A 25,525-nucleotide genomic window follows, 5' to 3' on the forward strand; every position below is an offset into this window, starting at 1 on the left:
AAACAGTGTTCGTTAGTCAGCAGAGTGCCAGAATAACATGGATTTTATCCAAGCACATTAACTAGAGATTCAAACATTTTCCTCACCAGCTTTTTCTTGTAAAGAAATTGTAAACATGTGTTAAATGGTCATCACAAGTATAAGGAATACTATTAAGTTTCTTTCAAAAGTGTTTCATGACTGCATTCAATATTCATTCTCCATATAAGTAACTCCCAAGGTCTTAAAATTTATGCATTATGCATTAGAGGATATAAAAATAAACTAAGTTGTTGGTAATTTGGGGGACAGCCATATTCTCATTTTAAAGTGTCTTAATGTGAGATTTAGTGCCAAAAAGCATGACCGACTAGATAATCTTGGAGACTGAATTATCAGCCTTTCTTCATACTGGAGAAGTTCAACTCAAGGTAAAAGGAGGATGGCCACCTTATTATCTAATGAGCATCGAACCTGAACTTGGAGCCTGTGACTACCCAATGTGAGGGGCTGGACACAAAACCATTTTTTTCAGATAATTCACTGTATGGGAAAAGCATCAAGGTAATGTGTATGTGTACATTATCTTAATTAATAGAGAGATATAGGTTGGGTGATACTCAACAGGCTGGATTCATGACAGCTTGAATGATCATCCTGGTGGTGGAAGTCGTGAGGAAAGAAGAGATGATTAAAGATGTATGTCCCCTGCAGTGAAATTTCTAGTGTTCTGCTATCTGTCATATGAAGAACACTTGAAGGAAGTGTGAATATTGAGCTTTGAGAAAAGACAACTCAGTGGGTTAGGAAGAGTTGACTTCATATTGGAAACACTATTATGGAGAAAGAACAACTTTGTTCTGTTCGATCCAACAGGGTAGAAGGATTACTAATGAATGTGTCACAGGGAGAATAATATTAGAAAAATATAAAGTTAGCACTTTTTAATTAAGTGACAAGGATGAGAGAGGCTTTTTCAGATAGTAAATTCAGTGAATTTTCTCTGTTCTATGCAAACATCAGTGGGCTATCTTCTTGGGAGAGATATTATAGAGAAGATTTAAACACTGACTAGATGGATGAGACCCCTTTATTCTCAGAGTTTAAGAAGCTAAGGATTCATTTGCCAATTGCTCCTTTCTCCTCTTTCTTTGCCTAGGTGGATACTACTTACAAACCATTGAAAGACTGTCTATCTATACAATACTTTTCCACATAAATTAGACTGTCATCAGCACTTTCCCCCTAAACTCTTATGTTCCTCATGCTAAAACATAATGTAACCAAAATTATTGCTTAAGAAAAATTGCAGACATCTTAAATTACCTTGACATAGGCTACAATCTTCAAGGAAATAGTTGCTAGGTAGAGTGAGTTCATTGCAAAATCCATCAGGTTCCACCAGTCATGGATGTATTCAGTAAATCCACCATCCCACATTTCCTTAATCTCCCCCCAAATGAAACCTGAATAATGAAGGCAAAAGGTTTATTTCTTCACAGGGTAAGAATGGTCATCATAGTCATCATAGTAGAATTCCCCCCAACTAAAGAAAGATAAAATAAATAAATTCGGGTCAGTAGAGCGAAGCTCCAAAAGATAGTAATCACTTTTTCTTCCTTCCTTCCTTCCTTCCTTCCTTCCTTCCTTCCTTCCTTCCTTCCTTCCTTCCTTCCTTCCTTTTCTTTCTTTCTTTCTTTCTTTCTTTCTTTCTTTCTTTCTTTCTTTCTTTCTTTCTTTCTTTCTTTCTTTCTTTCTTTCTTTTTTCTTTCATCTCTCTTCTCAGTCTTGAACTCACCAAACCTGATAAGCTTTACCTGAAGATGTACATGTTATACTTTTCTGGTTATAACTCACTTTTAGCATTGTTGTTGTAGTTACTGGAATGATGTAATTTTGGGTGCATGATTCTACCCTCTCCCCATTTTAGAATAGGAATAATTTCATCGATAAATTGAGGTCATTATCTCAGTCCTAGTTTTCACTATGTGCTGGAGGGAAAATTCTTCAATGAGTTTTAAGGTGAGTAAGCTGACCATGAACCAAATTACTGGATGTTGGGGTTGAGGCAAGGCAGTGGGGTCCCAAATAATTTAAAATCCGGTTCTCTTCTTTTTCCTCTCACTGTATGGAGGTTTTATGGAATTCTGCCTCATAATATAGATGCTTATTTAGCCTTGAAATGTGGAAAACAGTAAAGGGTGTGGCTGTACTCTAATGCAAAAGTGCATGTGAATCACCTAGGGATGATATTAAAATGAAAGTTCTGATTCTATAGTTCTAGAATGGGATTTGATATTCTGTATGTCTAACAAGCTTCTAGGTAATGCTGACATTGCTAGATTGAGGACCACAGTTTGAGTACCAAGGACTTGGAGGATGGGAATACATCGGAGGTCCAGTAAAATCTAATTACACCTGGAGATTACTGGTAAGACTGCTTTTACCATGAATTGTGTGTATTTCCTAGGTTCTCCTCTTGAAAGTGAAGTCAGTATCCAAATAGGATGTCTACATTGAATAAGTACTGGGATTATGTGGAATAGCTGAAAGAAAGCAATAGATCCTAGTGTTTCTTCCTCTGGTTATGGGAAAGAGGGCATTGAGTAGACTGATCAGCACTTGTCCTGCCTACCTTACCTGAGGCCCATCCTAACTGACACTTGGCTTTGCCTCTAAACTGACTGTCAGATCCCTTCCTTGTCCTTGATGATGTTAGGTTAGGGGAAACGAACCCTGGGCACACTGCCAGTCTCACTGTGGACCAGCAATACTGAGTGACAAGGGCCTGGGGAAGAAGGTGCCACATTTCTGAGACTCCCAAGAAAGGATTACCCCACTGCGCAGAGAGAAGTTGCCCTAGTTCAAGGGCATTCTAACTGCCCGTTTCAGTAGTTTCTTTAGACAGGACTAGTTGTAAGTCTGGCCATATCCCCCAGTCCCTTTTACTCACCAAGAACCCAAGGCAATATCATCCATTCCACAACAGTTGGGGGAGGCCCCTGTACATGGAGGTCTGTTCTGACAATGTGCTGAGAAGCCAGGAGAAGCATGAAGAGGAAGGTCAGATATGATGCTGTGTGGCAGATAAACTTGATAAAGGGTTTCTTGATGAACAGACCAAGGTTGCTCCTGGGTGAAATTAGATAAGCTATAGACAGCATGGGAAACAGGAACCCAATGGTCATGCAGGTCAGCAGCTTGACAACCCAGTGTTTCCGCCTCCATCCAGGAAAACCGTCATACCACAGAGTGGCAAGTAACTGTTGGCAATTGGGCTGAGCAACAAACTGGGAAAAGAATAGAACAAGTTAGTCATCTGAGATTACCAAAAGGAAGTCTGCATTTATAATACCCTTTCTAGTTTACAGCCAGTTGCATGACCAAACCCCGAAAGAGGTCTGATTTCTGGGTTCCTATGGATGAATCTAACCCCAGAGACAGCTCTGCATGTCACGCTATGAGACTATATCTTCCTTAGGATTATTTATATCATATATTCAATAAAATCACTCTGTTTGGTTTATGCTTTGTCACGCTTCCCTATTCCCCCTTCCATCATGTTAGAGAAATGGTTCCCAGAACCTGGTTCTGCATCAGAATCATCCAGGAAACATTAAAAAATCCAGATTCCCAGGTGGTACCACAGGCTGAATAAATGAGCATTTCTGGAGGTGTAGAGCCTGGGAAGCTGTTTTATAAAGTTCTACTGGGTATTTACATGCTTCTTAGCAGAGAATCAGGGGCTATTTCATTTCAAATTGATTCACACTTACTCATTCTCCTTGCCTACATGAAGTCATCAACAAACATGCACTTTGGGCAAACACAAACTGGCAGAGAATCAGCTCATGCCTGTGGCTATGGTTTGGAATGAAAATGAGTTTCAATTTTGATTTTGTCTTTTTTTTTTCCTTTTGGTTTTGAGCACCTCTCAGTTGGCTAGCAATGAATCAGGTTGCTCTTTTGCCATCTATTTAATACCTTCTCTAGTCTATACATACAAAGGAGAAAAATATATTTGAGGGCCAATATTACAACACTGTATACTAACTCAGCTGGGATTTTACTTAAAAGCAAACTACAAAGTGTCAGTGATTACTAGTTAAAGAATCATCAGCATTGTGAGTTACCCTCCAGATGCTCTTTTCTGGTAAGCAATTCAATTAGGAGCTCGACTGTCAGTCATGGTTTTAAATACTGCTAATATTTAATTACTATAGCTTCCATGGAAAAAGTTAAAGAGGTCTGCACCATATATCTTACTAGCTCAACCTTAATGTTAATACATCTATGAAGGTACTAGCTTCTCCACCCAACCATTTTTCTCTTCCTTGAGCACACATGATGAAGTTGGACTATATCTTCCAGTCTCTCTTGCAGTGAGATGTGGCCACATGACTAATTCTTGATAATGGCCTCTAGTGATCTCCCATGTGTGCTCCTCCATATTCTTTCTCCCTTCTGGCTGACTGGGATGTGGTAACCCAGGATGACCTAGAGATAACCTGTCGGCCTGTGTCCCTCAATGACAATGTAGGAGAGAACTATCCTGCTCACCAAGAATACCTGTCTGAGAATGTTACATGCTAAAAAAAATAAAGAATGAAAGAATGTTACATGACCGTGTTTGGGCCATAATATATTTGGGAGTCTAGCCTACCCTAAAGCAGTTTACTATTATAAAACTACTAAAACTAAGCTCTAAAATCTTTTTATTATGTGTGTCTCAATTTCTCCAAAGATGTTCATAGCACCCATTATGTCCTCACATCTCTTTTTCACATATTCACACACAAAAAGACAAAATCATGTAGTCTCTTTTTACCCTTCTTGGCATTATAGCCTATGCCAAAAACTGGTATGCGAAGTCCTAGAAAAACATACAGAAAAGTATATAAGGGTAAAGCAAGATATTTGGCTGCAATGGAGGAAAAGCACTTGGAGCACAGTCCAGCGAGAGAGAGAGATATGTAAAAAAAGAGTTATAAAACAGAGAATCATGGTGAAGTGAGATGTCCACAGATTTCTCCCCTTGAAACAACAATAAGCTGGACACCTAAAACTCAACAAAAAATACCCAAACAGCACACCAGCACGTCTGAGCATGAGATCCGCTCATAAGAGCTACCACAGGTCAGAACCCTGGTTGTTAGGCAGAGGACTCGGAGAAATAAAGAAGCTGCTTCTCATAGCCACCAGAGCTCTCTGTAGGAGGAGGAGGAGGCGAGAAGCTCTGCCTGGGAGTGCTGTGAGTTCCGAGCATCTGGCGGCAGAGCATAATCATTAGGGCAGAAGGCAGAAAAGTGGGGTGATAGAGAAAAAACAGTTGATTTTTACCAGCCATGTTTGCAAACCAGAGGCTGAGCCGCAGTCCCCAATCCACAACTGAGAGGGCCCCTCCCCCCATATACTATGAGACCAAACACAGCAAAAACTAGGAGAATCTGGCCAAACACTAACGAAATAGTACCTAACACTGACAGGGACTAAGACTGAGAGCAGTGAGGGCGATTAAACATCTGTAAGGAAAAAAGGCATTATTAAGACTTTATATATAGCAGGGGCCCAAGAGGCATAGACACTGCCTACTGGAAACCAAAAGAAAAGCACCTTCTTTGCAAGAGGCTAAAGAGAGACCTTTATATAACAAATCTTCTTTTGGATAAACAGCAGAATACACTTCCATTAATGCCCAGGTGGAGAAAGAGTCCATTAAACACCATGAACAACCAAGTTGACAAGGCATCTCAGAAAGAAAGAGAAAAATCTCCAGAAAATGAGCTTACAGACATAGAAATATGAGACTTAAATGATAGAGAATTCAGGATGGTACTCATTGAAAAAACTCAGTGAGTTCCAAAATATCAACAATTTCACGAATTGAAAAAACAACTAGAGCAGAATGAGTTCTTTAGCAAAAAGATGGAAACCCTCGAAAAGAACAGAATAGATCTTTTAGAGGTAAAAAACACACTGCAAGAGTTGAAAAATGAAATAGCAAGCTTGGGAAATAGATTTGACTAAATTGAGGAAAGGATCAGTAACATTGAAGAGAGAAATCTAGAAATAAATCAGAAGGAGAAGAGAGAAATAGAAGAATGAAAAATAATGAAAGAGAAATTCAAGAACTAGCTGATATCATCAAGAGAGGACACATAAGGTAATGACCATTCTCGAAGGGGAGGAAAAGGAGCAGGGATTAAAAAGCATTTTCAGATAAATAGTTGATGAAAATTTCCCAAAACAAAGGAATGAGCTGGAGCTTAGAATTCCAGAAGTCAACAAAACACCCAATTATCTCAACCCAAAAAGGCCTTCACCAAGACACATTGTATTAAAATGATCAAAAATCAACAACAGAGACAGAATTATCAGGGCAACCAGGGAAAAAAAGATGGTAACCCATAAAGGAAAACCCATTAGATTATCTTTGGACATCTCAGCACAAACCTTACAAGTTAGAAAGGGGTGTAATGAAATATTCAAACCATTAAGTGAAATGAACTGCTAGCCAAGAATAATGTATCCAGCAAAGCTCTTTAAATATGAAGGGAAAATAAAGACCTTTCCAGATACATAAAAATTGAGGGAATTATCCACTACGAGCTGGCAACACAGGAAATACTGAAAGAGATCAGCTCACCTAAAACAAAATGAAAAGAAAACAACAACAACACATAATTAGGAGTAAAGTGACTATCAGGCAGATAGTCACTTTACTAAGAACAGAGCATTATAAGCTAAAACATTAAGAAGACAATTGCTATAGCAAGATAGTAATCCATGTTCAGCATGCATAGAGAAAAATTGAGATAAAATGGCAAAATGGGGGATTCAAAGATCCAGATTTGCAAAGGGGAATGGAAGATAAGGCCCATGTAGAAGAAAATGGAAGAATATATATATATATATATATATATATATATATATATATATATATGTGTGTGTGTGTGTGTGTGTGTGTGTGTGTGTGTATACATATATATATACACATATATATATGATTTTTATATTAGTAATGGTAAAAACACACCAAGGATTCAGAACTGAAGAATATAACATAAAACATGAAGAACCAGAGGGAAAAACCACAAAGGCCAGCCAAAATAAAGAAAAAAGAAGTACAAAGACAAGGAAGCAATGGAAATACCAAGCTACCAGAAAGCAAAAGATAAAATGGCTAATAAAAGACCTCATATTTCAATAATTACCCTAAATGTAAATGGACTGAACTCACCAATAAAAAGGCATAGAGTTGCAGAACGCATCAAAAAACAAAATCCAACCATAGGCTGCCTCCAGGAGACACATCTCAGTGCAAAAGACAAACATAGACTCAAAGTGGAAGGGTGGAAAATGATATTTAAAGCAAATGGCATTCTGAGAAAAGTGGGAGTATCAGATGAAATAGACTTCAAAATAAAAAAGGTAAAGAAAGATACTGAGGGACACTTCATTGTGATAAAGGGAAGCATGCACCAAGAAGACATAACACTTATTAATATCTATGCTCCAAATTAGGGAGCCCCGAAATATGTAAAGTGATTATAACAGAATGAAAAGGGGAAACAGACTAAAACAATATCATAGTAGCAGACCTAAATACCCCACTGTTGGATATGGAAAGGTCATCCAAACAGAAAATCAACAAGAAAATATCATCCTTAAATAACACAATAGACCAACTAAACATAATTGACATTTACAGAGCCTTCCATCCCAAAATAGCTGCTTATACATTCTTCTTTAGTGCATATGGAACATTCTCAAGGGTTGACCACATACTGGGACATAGAAATAGCCTCAACAAATATAAGAGGATGGAAATCATACCAACCATATTCTCTGATCATAATCCTTTGAAATTAGAAATCAATTGTACAAAGAAAGCGAAAAGATCCACAAATACATGGAGTTTAAACAACATACTACTGAAGAATAGCTGGGTCAGAGAAGCAATAAAGAGATCAAGAGATACATAGAAATGAATGATAATGATAGTACAACATATGCAAACTTTTGGGACATGACAAAAGCGATCATAGGAGGAAAGTTCATGTCATAACAGGCCTATCTTCCAAAATTAGAATGAGGTAAAATAAACAACCTAACGCTTCATCTTAAAAAAAAAAACTAGAAAAGGAAGATTAAATGAAGCCTAAAGTCAGCAGAAGAAAATAACTAATCAAAATTAGAGCAGAAATAAATGAAAATGAAAACAAAAAAAAAGATAGAAAAAAATAAGTGCAATAAAGAGCTGGTTCTTTGAGAAGGTTAATAAATTTGACAAACCACTAGCTAGACGCACTAAAGAAAACAGAAAAAGGACACAAATAAAGAAAATCAGAGATAAAAGAGGGGAAATTACAACTGACATCGCAGCAATACAAAAGATCACACAAGGATATTATTAAAAAGTATATAACACTAAATATAATAACCTAGAGGAAACGGACCAGTACTTAGAAAAATACACCCTTCGTAGACTGAATCAAGCAAACTGAAAAATCTAAATAGACCGATCAGCAGTATGGAAATTGAAACAATCATGAAAATCCTACCAAAATGGAAAAGTCCAGGACCAGATGGCTTCACCAGTGAATTCTAAAATTCAAAGAAGAGTTAATTCCTATTCTTCTCAAACTCTTCCAAAAAATCGAAGAGGAGGCAATACTTCTCAACTCATTTTATGAGGCCAATGTTACCCTGATGCCAAAACCTGGTAAAGAAAACTACAGACTGATATCTCTCATAAACACAGATGCAAAAATCCTAAATAAGATAGCAAACTAAATATAGCAACATATTAAAAAGGTTATACAACGTGATCAAGTGGGGTTCATCCCAGATGTACAGGGCATGGTTCAACATACACAAATTGATTCATGTGATACACCACATAAACAAATTAGAAAATAAAAATCATATGATTATATAAGTAGATGCAGAAAAATCTTTCGACAAGATATAGCATCAATATCATTAAAACACGTAACAAAATTGGTATAGAAGGAAAGTACCTTAACATAATAAAGGCCATCTGTGACTAACACCCAGCCAACATTATACCTAATGGTGAAAAATTAAAAACCTTCCCTTTAACATCAGGAACAAGGCAAGGCTTCCCACTATCACCACTCTTATTCAATATAACATTGGAGGTCCTAGCATGTGCTTCAGAAAAGAGAAGGATATAAAAGGCATTCGAATAGTAAACAAAGAAGTCAAATTGTCACTATTTGATGATGACACGATTCTCTATATAGAAAACCCTAAAGACTCTACAAGAACACTACTACGATAAGCAAATACAGAAAAGTTTTTGGATACAAAAATCAACGTTCCAAAATCCATAGCATTCCTATACTCTAATAATAAAGTGTCACAAAAAGAAGTGGGAAAAATAATTTTTTTCACAATTGCAACAAAAAGAATAAAATACCTAGGAATAAATTTAATGAAACATGTGTGAAGGACTTATATTATGAAAACTGTAAGACCTTATTAAAAGAAATTGAAGAAGATATAAAGAAATGAAAAGATATTCTGTGTTCTTGGATTGGATGACTCAACATATAATTAAAATGACCATATTAACTAAAGCCTTATACAGATTTAATGCAATCCCCATCAAAATCCCATTGGCATTTTTTAAAGAAATAGAACAAAAAATCATCAGATTTGTATGGAAGCACAAAAAAACCCATTGCCAAAGCCATCCTGAGAAAAAAGAACGAGGCTGGAGGGCATCACTCTGCCTGACTCAAATTATACTTCAAAGCGACAGTAATGAAATGACATGGTATTGGCAGCAAAAGAGAAACACAGACCAGTGAAACAGAATCGAGAGTCCAGAAATAGACCCATATTTATATGGGCAAATAATTTCCGATAAAAAAGCCAAAACATACATTGGAAAAAGGAAAGCCTCTTCAATAAATGGTGCTGGGCAAACTGGAAAGCCACCTACGAAAGAATGAAACTGGACTGTTGTCTACCACCACACACCAAAATTAACTCAAAATGGATTAAGGACCTAAATATAAGACCAAAAACAATAAAACACATAGAAGAAAACATAGGAACTAAATTAAAGGACCTTGGACTTAAAGAGCATTTTATGAATTTGATCTCAAGGGCAAGGGAAGTAAAATCTAAAGTGAAGGAATGGGATTACATCAAACTAAAATGCTTCTGCTCAGCAAAAGAAACTGTCCTAAAGGTAAAGAGATAACCATGTGAATGAAAAAATATATTTGCAAGCAACACCTCTGATAAGGGCCTAATATCCAAAATACACAAAGAACTCATACTACTTCTTAACGACGAAAAACAAATGATCCACTCAAAAAATGGGCAGAGGAACTGAATAGACATTTCTCCCTAGAAGATACACGAATGGCCAACAAATATATGAAAAGGTGCTCAACATTGCTAGCTATTAGGGAGATACAAATCAAAACCCCAATGAGATACCATCTCACACCTGTTAGAATGGCTATAATCAACAGAACAAGTAATAACAAATGTTGGAGGAGATGCGGAGAAAAAGGAACCCTTATGTATTGCTGGTGGGACCGCAAATTGGTACAGCCACTATGGAAAAAATATAGAGGTTCTTCAAAAAACTCTACTGGGTATTTACCCCAAAGAGTTGAAAACTCATATCCCAAAAGATATTTGCACACTGATGTTTATAGCAGCATTATTCATGGTGGTCAGGACATGGAAAAATGAAGTGTCCTATGATAGATGATTGACTAAAGAAACTGGTATGTATTTACAATGAAATATTACTCAGCCATAAGAAGAGATGAAATACTGCTATTTGCGACAACATGTATTGACCTCGAGGTAATCATAATATGTAAAATAAGCTAGATAGAAAAAGTCGAAAATTATATGATATCACTTATATGTATGGTACAAACCTAAAAGCAACAAATAAACAGGACAAACAGAGGCTCATGAACTATAGACTAGTGGTTACCAGAGGGTAGGGGGTGGGAGGAGTGGGGAGGTAGATGGGGTAACGGGGATCAAATATGTGGTGGCAGAAAGAAATCTAACTATGGGAGGTGAATACACAGTGTAAATATATATAATCCTTACTGTTGTAGCATCAAGATGAAACTTATAGGATTTCATTAACCAATGTCTTCATAAAAAGTAAATTAATTAATTAAAAACAAAGTTATAAAACTGCATAATGAGGGCACTAAAATGTGTATGAACAAAGCATAATGAGAGCACAAAAGAAGAGCCAGTCTAGATTACCCTCCCAAGGCTTCCTGAAGGAGGCAATACCTGAGTGGAGCATTAAAGGATGTACAGAAGCTTGCTAAGTGTAGGGGAGGAGACAGACAGGGGATAAACAGCCAAAGAAAAGGGGATAATGTGACTAAAGGCGTAGAGGTGAAAAAGAACTTATCTTGTATGGGGAACTAAAGCAGTCTGCGGTGGTTGCAGCATGAACTGCAAGACTGAGAATGGAAAGAGATGAGGGGTGGAGAGGTAGGCAGGTGTTACAGAAAATCAAAATGATAATTTTATGCCATCATAAATAGTATGACACTTTTTAAAAGTGTGGGAAGTCATAAGCGATCGTGTGTGTGTGCGCACATATGTGTATGTGTAAAATAATATAGTAGAGTAGGTATAGACTCTGGAGGTAGATGGCATTGGTTCTTTCTGTTCTTCAATGTCTTCATCTGAAGAATGAACATAGTAGTATCTACTATATAGGGTTGGTATGAGGATTAAGATCAGTTACTACATATGAAGCACTTGGAACTACTTAGCACATAGTAAGGGATTATTCAGTCTTAGAAGACTTAATATTGTTAAGATGGAAATACTCCCCAAACTGTTCTACAGGTTTGATGAAATTTCCATCAAAACCCCAGGGGTTTTTTTTTTTGCATAAATTGACAAGATGATCAGAAAATTCATATAGAAGGAGGCAGAATAACCAAGTCAATTCTGAAAAAGAACAAAGTTGGAAGACCTGAACTTCCTAATTTTCCAAAGTGCTGTTGAAATTGTGTGTGGGTTAGTATAAATAAAGTTCCTTCCCTGTTCCCTCCTTGGTAGTGGTGGTGGTTGGTGGGCAGGGCTAAAAAACAACACAGTTTGTGTAGTTATAGGAACTTCTTAAAAGCCAGAAGACTGGATGTTGCTCAAAGACTGGGGGCATATCTCAGTCTTTATTATATTCCCAATATTTTGCTAAGTACCTGACATAAGGTAAACATTGAATAAATATTTGTTGAATGAACGATTGAATAAATAAATCTGTGCTAGATAAACCTCAGTGCAACATTCTCTTTCCAAAGCCTTCTTTCCTTAGTGTATGTAGGGGGTGAAGTCTGGTAACTACGTCCTCTCTTAGGAGTTTCAACTAGGAACTATTCTTAACTTAACTACTATGTATTGAGCTCTTATAGTGTGCTAGGCACTGTACCACATTTTCACATGCATTATATCAAAGGAACCCTAAAGGCAGATATTAATATTATACCCATTTTACAGATGCTGAGACTGAGCCTGAGTTTACATTCTGTGTAAGTGGTGGAGCCTGGACAGGAGCCTAGCTTGTCTGAGCATAGAACACACTCTTAAACACTGCATGTTGTTAATCCGTGGATGGTATGTTCTGAGGCCTGCAAAAAGCTGAATTTCTTGGTATTTTCCCCATTGGCCTTGCCACAGTGATCAAAATGCCTATATCACTTATTGCTTTGGCTTAAGGCATTGAAGTTACATTTATGTTTTTAGGAAGTAGTAATATATAAAACTGCTAGCTACCTATAAGAGTTTAAAGTGAGTTCATCATATTAATCAGTTATCTAGCTATAAAGGACCTGCCTGTCGGCAAAGCTTGGAAATGATGGGACCCTCCCAGGCCTAGGCTCCTGAGTAGCAGTTAGGAAAGGCAGGAGGAGCGACACATAGTTAAGGACATGGGGGAAACCCTGAAGATCTTAGTTGCCTGGTGGAGTTCCAGGCCAGATCTTTATGAGATTCACCTTTTCAACTTGTTTAAATTTTTTCGTCATAAATCTCTTAGTGTCATCACTGAAGTTCTCTCCCCTCCCACCTGCAATACTTTATTTCTCCAATGCTCTCAGGCAAGGGTGAAAATTAATTTTTTCCTTACTGCATAGGACTTTTTGGAGAAGCCCTGGCCTTTTTTTCCCTTTGACATGAAGCTCTGTTTTGAATTGAGCGGCTCAATAACTCTTAGTCCCTCCAAAAATAATTCTTGATAAGAATAATGTCAGGTTCTACTGGGAAGAACCCAGCTCTCCCTCAGACAACCAGCAAGACTACTTTGATCTTGCCTCAGCAGAGCTCTGACTTCACTCAGTGAGAATTATCTCGCTAGCTATTTCTGTCACTACATATTTGACCTCCTTTACCCCGTCTACCTCCCCCTTCTTCTTTATCTGCTGCCCTCTGATAACCACTCGTCTATAGTCCATGTCCATGAGTCTCTGTTTGTTTGTCCTATCAGTTCATCTAAGGATTTGCCACCATATGACTTTTGATAGAAAATTTATTTTAAAATGTTTTTATTTTGACTTTCAGAACTTGGTAGATTTTGGAATTGTGGACCTAATCAATAAAAAAAACAATGGAGAGATCTATGGTGAGAAATGTTTATGCCTTCAGTGTATCTAGTTCTTAAGGACCAAGGTCCTCCTCTCCAATCCCATTTTTTTTAGATCACACAGTGCATTCAGGCACTGTAGATCCTGAAGGACTAGGGTGAATGGGAGACAAAGTCAGGGACGCTCAAGTAGTTTTCACATTGATAAGATGGCTTGACTGGAGGTTTCATGACCTGCTGTGAGCTGCCCACTTTCTTTCAAATCTTCAGCATGAAATCAGAAAAAAGGAGGTGGGAGAGACTTAACTCCTTGCTATAATAAGGAACACATTTTGAAAACACATATATTGAACTCTGACTCTGGTTTGGCCTCTGATTTGTGGTGAGAATTTGGGCAAGTCTTTCTGTTTGGGTTTCTATCTGTGCCACCCACCTTGCCTTCCTCATAGGGCTGCCATGACAATCAAATGAATAATGATTGGCAAAGTGCTTTAACATTCTCAAAATTGAAAATGGAATTTCTCATACATCTTTTTTAGCTTAACAGTGCAATTTGGGCTGTATACGCAAAGACATTTCTAATAAGGTAGACTAGTAGCATGGTCTTTGTAGTCAGACAGAAAGACCTGGGATTCAATTTTCAACTCTACCAATTCCTGGACAAGTTACTTAATTTCTCTGGCCCTCAGTTTCCCCATCTGAAAAATGAGGATTATACTTGAGGGTACCTATGCTAGAGGGTCATCATGAAGATTAAGAGAATTAATTATTGTGAGGATTAGACAAAGAAGCAATCAATAAATGTTAGCTATTTTCATCATTATGGCTATTATTATTTTGAGATAAGAAAACCATTGCTTGCTTCTTGGATAGACAGTCTTGAAATGACTATATATATGACTTGACACAGACCTCGCCTAGACAATTTGCATGTGTTTGCACTGCTTCCGTTATTAATTCCTCTGAATGTTTTGAGGCTGTGTTCTGTTATGCCAATTACTGGCTTAGAATTCTGTAAAGCAGGGGTCCCCAAACCCCTGCTGCAGACCAGTACCAGTCCATGGCCTGTTTGGAACCAGGCCACACAGCAGGAGTTGAGCAGTGGGCCAGCAAACAAAGCTTCATCTGTATTTGCAGTTATTCCCCAGTGCTAGCATCAGTGTCTCAGCTCCACCTCAGATCATCAGGCATTAGATTCTCATAGGAGCACCAGTTCCTGGGGCTTAAAAGGTTGAGGATTGCTGCTCTAAAGGACTGATGGTGGTGATAGTAGGGTTGGGGATGGTAAGGCAAGGAAGAGCAGTGCATTGGAGAAGTATATCCAACTGGAATCAGTACGGTCCTGATTGTATAGTCAGATCCTATAAATAACTAACAAATCCAAGAATAAAAAAAACTGGATTATTATGCAAGACACATTTTAGAGGAAGGGAGGCAACCTGGTAGATAAAGGAGATAATTTTTTTATTGAGAAAGATTGGCAAGTCAGGATTGCAGGAAGGATGGCTTTTTCAGGGCCGGTTGACTAGCTAAAGTTTCTCAGGAGTTCTTTAAAGCCGAGATGGAAGATTCCATGAGTATGGTTTTAGCTCAAAGCAAAAATCATGTTCCAAGTGACTTTCACTGGGTGACTATTCATGGGCATGGCCTAGAGACACCAATGCAGCATGCCTCCCATGTGCTTTATAAAACCCAGGAACAGAATGTTCTGCACTTCTTTGCCCTCCCAACCATCCCTTACACTCACTCTTACCCCTTTCCCCTTCCCCCGCATTCATTCTCTCTCTCTCTCTTTTAGAAAACAGAAATCTTCAATGCTTGGAGGGCTTTTAAGAAGTCACTTTCTTTCTGCTTCCAGGCAGGACCACTCTGAGGCCAGTTCAATTAAGCCAGCAAGCAACATTTACTGAATACCTATTCTGTGCCAGGTACTCAGAGCACAGGCAGGACTCTAATGGCCAGACTTTTATTTGTGAAGAAACGCCTAACATATAATGGCAAAATTATATTCGTGCCCTGCCCTCACTATGATGAGGTTCCCAGGACCTGACAAGAGCTACAATGAAACCAGGAGACTTTCTCACTAAGGACTAAAGTAAGAATATAAACTCGCAAAAGAACAAGCTTTGTATAGCTGAAGGGAGAACAGAATGATCTAGAATACTGATGGAGTAATTACTGCTGCTGAGTATCGAGACTATTGGGGCTATGGTGGCTTGATTTTGAAGGGAGTGGTACCTATTCTAATTCCTGTCCTTTTCACTTCCTTTTAGGGACTAGCCTTGTAGTGGGCTTTTAATGGCTTAGTGAGCACTTTATTATGTGCCAGGTACTTTTACTTTAATTCTTAATTCTTACAATGATTCTATGAGGGAGATATTAGTGCTGCTCTACGGGTGAAGAAACAGACACAGAGAGACTAAAGAACTTGTCTAGTAAGTGGTGAGAGTCAGGTCTTAAACCTAGGTCTATCTGAGTATACATCTGATGCTCTGACTCAGGGGTCATCAAATCCAGCCTGTTACCTGTTGTTATAAATAAAATTTTATTGGAATACAGTCATACTCAGTTGTTTACATATATCTCTGGCTGGTTTTGCCCTTTAGTGGCAGAGTTGAGTAATTACAACAGAGACCATATAACCTACAATGCCTAAAATATTTTCTATCTGCCCTTAATAGGAAAAGTTTGCTGAGCCCTTCCCAGCTCTAACCACCATCCTACACAGTCTCTGATATGTAGCTTAGGTCAAACTCTGGCTTTGCCATTTATTAACAGTGTGCCCTTGGACAAATCCTTTATTTCCTTTGTGCCTCAGTTTCCTCACCTGTAAAAAGGAAATAATAATATTGCCTATTTCTTAGGTTTGCTGTGAGGATTAAATGAGATCCTATGTATGAAAAGTTCTTAGTAGAGTGCTTGGATTCCTGGCACATAGTAAAGTCTTAAAAATGATAGGTAAATTATTTGGAATAATAATGACAACAGAATGTAGCTCTGTGCCTGGCATATAGGGAATGTTCATTAAAGTACCAAATATTTGTATTTGGCTTATTCTTGCTGACTTGTCTAGGGGATTCTAGTGTTGAAGAAAAGACCAAAGTTTAGAGCTAGAGGTAGAAGTGTGGGGATTAGCAGGATAAAGCAGTGAACACAGAGGTTCTGGCCTAGAGGAAGGCTGACAGCAGAGAACTTACTTTAGACCAAGTTATTTGATGCTTTAAGCATGAATAAGCCTGAACCATATTATATGACCAAAGTGAGATATGCGTGTGTATGTGCATGAGTGACAGAGGGAGAAAGACCCCAAATTTGTGAGTTTTTTTGTGTCTTCAAAATCAGTCTCCATGCAGTACAATTGAATGAACTCTGATTTCATTCTTTGAAAAATGTGAAGTTTCCTAGGGATTCCAGTATGTGCTGATCTCCTCTTTCTCCAAGTTCCTATAGCAACTATAGAAAAATAGGACTATGTAATATACTTTGTTCTTAGTTGTGCTTGTTTGGTCTCCCTGATTAGATTTTAAACTCCTATAGGACAGAGACCATGGCTTATATCTCCCAGGTTGAGGGAGAAGGAAGATGTTGCTGCTATTGAACAGCGAAGGGGTGTAAAGGGTTAACCTTTACAGAAACATTAGGAAATGTTTGTGGTGTGTGTGTGTGTGTGTGTGTGTGTGTGTGTGTGCGCGCACCCATGTTCCTGACTGGGGAGGTCCCTGACAGAGAAGGGAGAATGAATTTCAGAAGAAAAATCTTTGGGAGATAAATTAAATATTTCAGTGTCCCCTTAACACAACAGAAAAACTAGAAAAATGAGCATGGCAAAAAAGGGAAAAAGAAAAGCAGGACCCTAACTGGGGAAGCCTTCTGCTAGGTGGCTTAATATCTTATTTACCTAGATGAAAGAAGAGATTCCTACAATGCGATGAAAATTCCTACCATTAGAGAGGTGAGCCATTAGATTATGGTGCTACTATTTCTGATAATTGTCTTTTTTCCTAATGTCTCTATGAAGGTTATCCCTTTACTCACAGGGTGAGTTCTTTTATAAACAATTCAGCACTTATAAATGTCAGAGAACAGACAAGATAAATATGTTTTGCTGAAGGGTGAAGGGATGAGCTCTCTCAATCCCCATCTAAGGAAATCACTTTTCTTCATCTGCAGTTTTCACTTCTCATAATCTGTATTTGGAGTCTCTCCATTTTTCATATGGGATATATATTTACTGTCACTGATGTAAACATTATTCAAACAAATGTTCTTTTTTCTTGCCTGTCTGGGATAGAAAGCCAATGACTCTTGCAAAAGGGGTGATGTGGGAGTAGGACCACAGATAAGTTAAGATCTAACAAAGGGAGCAAGTGAATTCTCTCTCAAGCCATCTTATTTTTGCATTATGTAACTTCCACATGATTCTGTTTCAGAGGGATATTAGGCCATAACTGGTCTATACAACCCAGAGTGACCTAGCAATACTTACTTGCCTTAACTGTGACTATCACATACTTCTCTAAAGAAATAAGAAGATGTAAAACTGTGACAGACTCAGATTCCTTAACTTCTTAAGGGTATGGTGGTAGTTTATGTTTTGTTTTGCTTTTCTCTTTCATTTACAGCTCATATTATTATTTGATGTATTTTAGTCAGTCATAGCAATATTTCTTAGTTGTCATACTGTGTAGTCATCATGCTCAAATACCCAGGAAACTTGGTTTAATATTCTTCCTGGGGTTCAGTCTGCCAGACTTCCATATCAATGAAATGACTACTTATGCATGATCGGATTTGTGTTTCAAAATGATCGATCTTGACTATGGAAGATGAATGGGCAAAGAGGATGATAGTGGGGTTACGTAGCAACTGGAGGCAGGGGGATTGATTAGAAGTCTATTGTAACTTTCCAGGTGAGAAGTGATGAGGGCCTGAATTAGAGCAGTGAGGATTGAAAGGAGGTGATGGTAATGGAGCTATTTTGGAGATAGAACTGACAATATTTGGCAATCACTTGCATCAAGGGGTGGAAGGCAAAGAGAAGTTGAGATTATCTCTGCTATTAAATAACATAAGGGAATCAGGAGGATTGAGTTTGGGATAGATACTGATGAGTTCATTTTGGGTATGATGACTTACTGTCCTAGTTTGTTTGCTGTTAAGGAGATTTCCAGGACATGGAACTTGAACTGCTAAAACTATGAGTCGGTCACCCTAAGTTTGGGATATGTTGAATTTGAGGTGTCTGCAGGCAGTGTCCAGCAGGTGGTTGGGCAGGCAAGAGTGGTGTGTAGAAAGAATATCAGAGTCAGAGGTATAGTTTAGGGAGTTGCCTATATATAGATGATGGGAAAAGCCATAAGAGTAGGTATGATAATTAAGGGAGAATACATAGCATGAGATTATAACTACCTCACATCTCTTGTGGAATTATATATCCTTGTGGATATAAATGAATGATTAAAATAATTAATAAAGAGAAAAAGGTGAGTGAGAAAAACGCATTAGGCCAGAGTTCGAGGTGCATCTACCTGTATATGTTGGCTGTGGAAAGAAACCTAAGGCTGAGCCCCAAGAGATCTAAAGGAAACCAATACAGATAACGATGTCATAAAAGTTAAGGAGGAAGAGAATTTCAAAAAGGTTGGGGTTGAGGAAGGTTAATATTGAAGACAGATGATTGGCTCTGGTGGTTAATATGTCACTGTTCATCTACATGAAAACATTTTCTGTGGAGTTCTAGAGTCTGTGAAGTCCTGAAATCAGATTATGAGATATTGGTCAAATAAAGAATGGGAAGAAGAAAGAAAAGAAGTATGGGCAGTAAGCATAGATTCATCTTTCTCCCAACAATGAGGAGATGAGAAGGAAAAGTCTTCTTCGAATACTAGCTCAAGATCTAATTAATTTTTTTTTTCTGAAAAATAGGCATGGCTGGTGTTCTCTTCCTTTTCAAAGTTCCTAAAGCACCCAGGGGTTATCCATACTATATAGGTGAAAACCAACCAAACAACAACAACAACAACAACAACAACAACAACAAAACCTATGTGATATATACATCTTTATTTTCTGGTAGCTTCTGTGTTCTCATCTGTTCTTTCTCTAGACTCTAAGCTTCTTTATGGCATGGATCATGGCTATATCTCTAATAGTGTCCACAAAAAAGATCTTCAAGAATGTTTGCTAGTTATTAGGATGGAAAGGATGGAAAAATTCTCAAGACCAGATTTTCTCAACCTTGACATTAATGATTTTTTGGACTGGATAAGTCTTTATTCTGGGATACTGTCCTGGGCATTGTAAGATGTTTACTAGTATCCCTGGCCTCTACCTACTAATTGCCAATGGCAACTCCCTTTCCTCCTCCCACAGTTTTGACAACTTAAACTGCTTCAAGACATTGTCAATTGTCCCCTGGGGAGAAAATCGACTCGGTTGAAACCCACTTCTCTAGGTTAGATGGGCCTAGTTTATTTATCCCCTTGTCCTTCAGCAAGGGAAATCCAAAGTTATCTCCCATTTAGAAACATTGATGTACAGTTCACAGGCTCTAGAAGGTGATTGTAACCTCCCTTAGTTACTTGCTTTCAGTTCTGAGACCCTTAAACTCATTCCTTTCTCTGCTTCACCATGGAGTGAATGAATAGCTCAGGACAGGCACCTAAACACAAAGCACTGAAATGATGCCAACACACTTCCCTTATGATCCTGAATATCAAAGCAAAGCCAATGAGATATCTAATTACAGCAGTGGTTTGTAATGTTTCTGGAACTGCAAGGGAAACATTTGTTAATTTGTTCAAAAAATGCAACTAGTAGTTAATATTGCTTTTCCCTTTCACAGTACCTTTCAAATATTGTGTTGTAACTCTGCCTATAGCCACCTCAGAAGATTAACCAGAGGTTAAAGAAGTCAGAGAAAGAGGGAATATACAAAATAAAGGTACTGAAGGTTTTGGTGCCCAGGCAAAGCAGAGAACCCAGGAGTACTTGGCTGTCATTTTTCAGATTAAACCTGAAGTGTCTCTCAGACACTTTCATGTATCATCCCAATGGGTTCTGTGGTTCCAGGAAGACATTTCTTTGTTATGGTCACAACGAATGAATAGTGTGGGTTGAGTTGGCCTGTGGATGAAGATAAGGAAAACCTCTGATATCTTTCCCTGTTCTATAACCATTTTCCAGGCTTCTGAGGATCCATGGTGTTGCCCTGTGAATCTTCCCACCTCTTTATGAGAAAGTCCAATAAACCAGTCAGCACCTTTTTATTGAGTGTCTTATAAATATTCTTAAGACACCTAAAAGTAATATGAATAAAAAGAGTGAGGTTGCACAAGGCATAGCTTATTCTACCTGGTTTTTAAGGGGGCATGTTAATTTACTGAATTAAGCATTTTCTATGTATACTCAGATTTTAGCCTCATGACAAACCCATGGAATAGATATTTATAGCTATCCTCTTTTTACGGAGAAGGAAATGTAAGGCTCGGTGAGGTTAAATCACATGCCAAGGACATGTAGCGATAAGGTCACAGAGCTCTGATTCAAACAAAAATATGTACAACTACAAGGTCTGTGCTCTCATTCACCATGCTAATATTATTCAATTATCTAGTTCACTTTCCTCCAGTTTTTCAAATAGATAAGCTATTTCACTCTATAGAATAAAAAACTGAGGATAAGAAAGTATAAATGACTTGCCCAGGAAGGTGTGGTGGCACTGATGGTGATGGTAGGGGGAGGAATAGGACAAGTAGAAAACACACGTTCTTCCTTATACTGTGTATGCTTTTTCTACCTACCACATTCTTTCTAGTTGAGTAGATGACACCCCTCATTCTGGGAAATAAAGAACTAGAAAAGGTAATCTATCATCAATTATGTAGTATTGAAATTCTAAATTCTGTGGCACTGACAAATCAAATGATAGAGATGTTTTCTTTCCCCATGAATGTTGGAGGTGATTAGCTATGCTTAGTCTGCCAGCAGGCTTTGAGTGGAGAGTACATGGTGTCCCTGAAGGATCTTCCAGGGGAATTGAAGAGACCAAAGAATATACTAGGGATTTTGACCAGGGAACTGGGCTAGAGAATCTAGTTGCCACAAACAGAGAGGTTTACTATAGCATTACTAAGTTGCCTCTGAGTTACTTCGAGGAGGGGGATGGAGGAAAGATGCAGAGCTAATTGGCATATTCCAAGATTTAACTGAGTGATTGTTGAAAGTTCTAAACCACCTTGGGAATTCTTTGACCTTGAAGTAGGTTGATTTTCTATTCTTTACTGGAATTCATATATATATATATATATATATATATATATATATATATATATATATATAAAACTGCATAATAAACTCTCTTCCATCATTGGATCAAGGTGAATAAATCAGAGGGATGGGGATAGTCTTTGCTTCCAAGAGACTAAATTTTACTTTTGCTTGATATAGATAGCATATATACATGCAAGAATTAACTATTTTGTTGGCAGAATGTGGACAATTAAGCACTATCATTCCTTATAGTCCCAGGGATTATTGTAAATCCTCCAAAAATTTTGTTGCATTGGATAGTCATAAATCTGGTTATTTTCACTTCCTCTCAATAATTTACTACAAAAGAATCCTCATGAAATGTCCTTTTTTATTTGTTTGTTTTTCCCACCAAAGTGGTCATAACCCAGAGATTTTATACAATTGTAACCATCTCTTTCTTTTCAGCCATGGCTCATGCCACACGCCTGGAGGCCTATCACCACATTTTCATTTTTTCCTCCCATTGAAACCATATCCTTGCACCATCATCAAGGAGCAGGCAGAACTAAGGAAGAAAGACAGCCGGTGATTAGCAGCTTTAGTAAAGAAATGTGAGGATCCTCAAAGCTCTTTGCTTTGTTTCCTAAGATTTCTAGGGACAGATATCAGTCCTGTAGTGCAGTGGTGCTAGAAAGCATGTGGCTCTGGATTCATTCAGTTCTGGGTTGGAATCTTATCTCTGCTGCTTACTAGCCAGGTGTTCTTCAGCAGCTCTCAGTTTCCATATTTATAAAGTGATAATAATACTCATTTGTTACTGCTATCTGTATTTATGACTACATGGTCATTGGCCCAGGTTTTTCCCCATAATTCCTACAGCTCTTATGTCATTTCAAGCTTTATCCATCCTGTTTGACTTTGCCTTGTTCTATTTATACGGTATAGATTGTTTTGTGCTAGGCTGTAACTCATGGCTGTCCGGATTCTCCCTTGGTTTTGTTTGTAGAGTGACAACTTCATGAGGGCAAGGACTGTGGTTATTTGAGCTTGCCATCATAGTCCCAGGCTCTAGGGCCATTTCTGGCACATAGTATGCGATCAATAAATATTTGTGGGATGAATGAACGAATGCATAAAATTCATGATCTGGTGCCTAGATCAGTCTCTTTGACCTCCTGCTGCATACAGCAAATTGTGGTAGTGGCATCCTACCACAACAGACCCTGTTCAGTCACTACCCAATATGAGCAGGACTGCTTATCCACTTTGCCCTGGATAGTACCTAAAATTTTTGGTTAGTTCATTCAGAGCTGATGCTGAGTTACCCTGTACTTGAAGGAATTAATAGGACTGTACAGGCCTATATATGTTTAACTTAGAACTTGATAGGGATGACAAAAATGATTACTTGAGTCGAAGTGAATTCTCAATGAGAAATGAATCAAATGCATTTTACTAAAAAATGAATATACAGTCATGTGCCACATAATGATGTTTCAGTTAAGGATGGGCTGAATATATGACAGTAGTCCCATAAAATTATAATGGGGCTGAAAAATTTCAACTGCCTAGTGATGTCATAGTCATTTTAATATTATAGCACAATGCATTACTCACAAGTTTGTGGTGATGCTGGTGCAAACAAATCCGTTGTGCTGCCAGTCATATAAAAGTATAGCATATACAATTATGCACAGTATATAATACTTAATAATGATAATAAATGACTGTTACTGGTTTATGTATTTACTATACTACACTTTTATTCATTATTTTAGGGTATACTCTTTCTATTTATAAAAAGTTTGCTGTAAACGGTATGCTGTATGATGTTGGCAGCAGCCTCATATACCTCATGTCTCTTGATTTTTCTCTTGTGCTTGATTTAATCTCATGTTGTTTTGTGTAATAAAATGCTATACAGGTTTGTAGCCTAGGAACAATAGGCCATACCATATAACCAGGTGAGTAGTAGGCTATACCATCTAGGTTTGTGTAAGTGTACTCTATGATGTTTGCACGATGTTGAAATTGCTTCAACATTTTTCAGAATGTATCCCTGTTGTTAAGTGGTGCATGACTGTATTAGGTTTGGGGGCATATATTTGTATACTAATATAGTAGGGTTTTGGAATCTCATTGCTAAGGTATTGATGAAACCATTAGACAGATTTCATGGTTCATGCTGCATTCATCATCCTGTTCTTGAGGCATCAACTACGGACTTCAGTATCCTGTAATGGTTCAAGCCAGTATATATCACATAGGTCACTTCCTCACATTAGGTTTGATTAACTGGAGGGTTCACAAGGTCAACAAATGCTCAAGAATTCAGCCTTGTGAAGCTTATATTCCTTTTATCACAATTATAGTGCATTAGCTATCTCTTTTCTTCACTGCCAATTGCACATTATGGGCAAAAGCTATGGATACATCTCTTGTACTTGGAAATGCTTTTTCTATATGTTACAGACTGGTTACAAAATGTAGACGTCCTAGAAGTTGTACAGACCATCTTGACTGGGTGAAAAGAAAATGTACTTCTTGATGGAATGTTACCTAAAAGAGTATTCCTGGTTTCTTGTGGAGTGGGGTGGGGTGCCAATTCGATGATTGCTTCCTGAGTTACAATATAAATACATCAGGCTGCAATGAGGCCAGAAGTAGTTTATTTCCTGTTGCGGTGGGCTAAAATGGGGTCATGTCCATTCTCTTTATATGAACCAGAGGGCAGCCTGAAACTGTAGGAAAACTGAGGTAATGACAGATGCAAGCAAGGGCAGGTGAGAAATGAAAGGAGTATATGATTGAGGAAACTTTTAGTAAAGAGTAACTGCAATTTAGCCAAGGCCTAATCAATGGTTAATCAAGGCAAGGCCAGAACCTATCCAGGATTTCAGGCTAAATAAAGCTTACCTGAGGCTGAAGCTCAGTTAGGCTCTAGCTATAACTTTGGCCTAGTTAAAACTAACTAGGGCATAGTCAGTTACAAAGCCTAGTTAAGGCCTAGTTGGCCTACTTAAGGGCTAGTCAGCCCTGGTAAGGGCTAGTCAGCCAAATTAAAGTGTATCCAGAAACTAAGCCTACTTATGGCCTAGTTGCCCAGTTATAGACTAGAAAACCAAGTTAAGGCTTAGCCATAGCCCAAACATAGTTAAACTCTAGTTAGAGTCTAGTTAAAGGTAGCCAGGAACTAAGTGTACTTCATTACTAGTCAGAGCATACATAGGCCTAGCCAGGAATACAGCATAGTTAAGACCTGTCAGAGTCTTGTTAAGGTGTAGCCAAGACATAAACATAGTAAGAAGCTAACCAACAAGGTTAAACTCTAACCAGAGTATGTTAAGGACTAGCATGATCTAAGCATAGTATATGTTTAGTCAGAGCCTAGGTAAGGGCCTAAATCTATTTAAGTTTTAGTCAGGAACTACTTGGGATAGATCCAGAGCCTAAGCTTATTAAAGCCTTGCCAGATCCCAGTTAAGGCCCAACCATAGTCTTGTTAAGGTATAGGCAGGGCCTAAGCCTAGCTAAAAGCTAACCAACATGGGTAAGTAAGTTCTCACCAGCAGATGTTAATGACTAGCTATGACCTAATCTTAGTATATTTTTTAGTGGCCTAAATCTACTTAAGTTTTAGTCAGAAACTAGTTGAGGTAGGTCCAGGGCTTAAGCTTA

The 25,525-nt window shown here is 38.0% G+C and overlaps 1 protein-coding gene across 1 annotated transcript in view; it reads right to left on the reverse strand.

Moving 5' to 3' along the window:
• The window catches only part of TRPC5 (transient receptor potential cation channel subfamily C member 5), a 325,722-nt gene that overhangs the window by 47,611 nt on the left and 252,586 nt on the right, over positions 1 to 25,525 (reverse strand). The window contains exons 4-5 of the mRNA XM_016119916.2: positions 2,933 to 3,269; positions 1,306 to 1,445 (exon numbers count right to left, since the gene is read on the reverse strand). Of these exons, the coding sequence (XP_015975402.2) occupies positions 1,306 to 1,445; positions 2,933 to 3,269 (477 nt within the window). The remainder of the gene's footprint in view (positions 1 to 1,305; positions 1,446 to 2,932; positions 3,270 to 25,525) is intronic.

This window comes from Rousettus aegyptiacus, unplaced genomic scaffold (assembly GCF_014176215.1).
Source record: "Rousettus aegyptiacus isolate mRouAeg1 unplaced genomic scaffold, mRouAeg1.p scaffold_m13_p_9, whole genome shotgun sequence".
Lineage (NCBI taxonomy): Eukaryota > Metazoa > Chordata > Mammalia > Chiroptera > Pteropodidae > Rousettus > Rousettus aegyptiacus.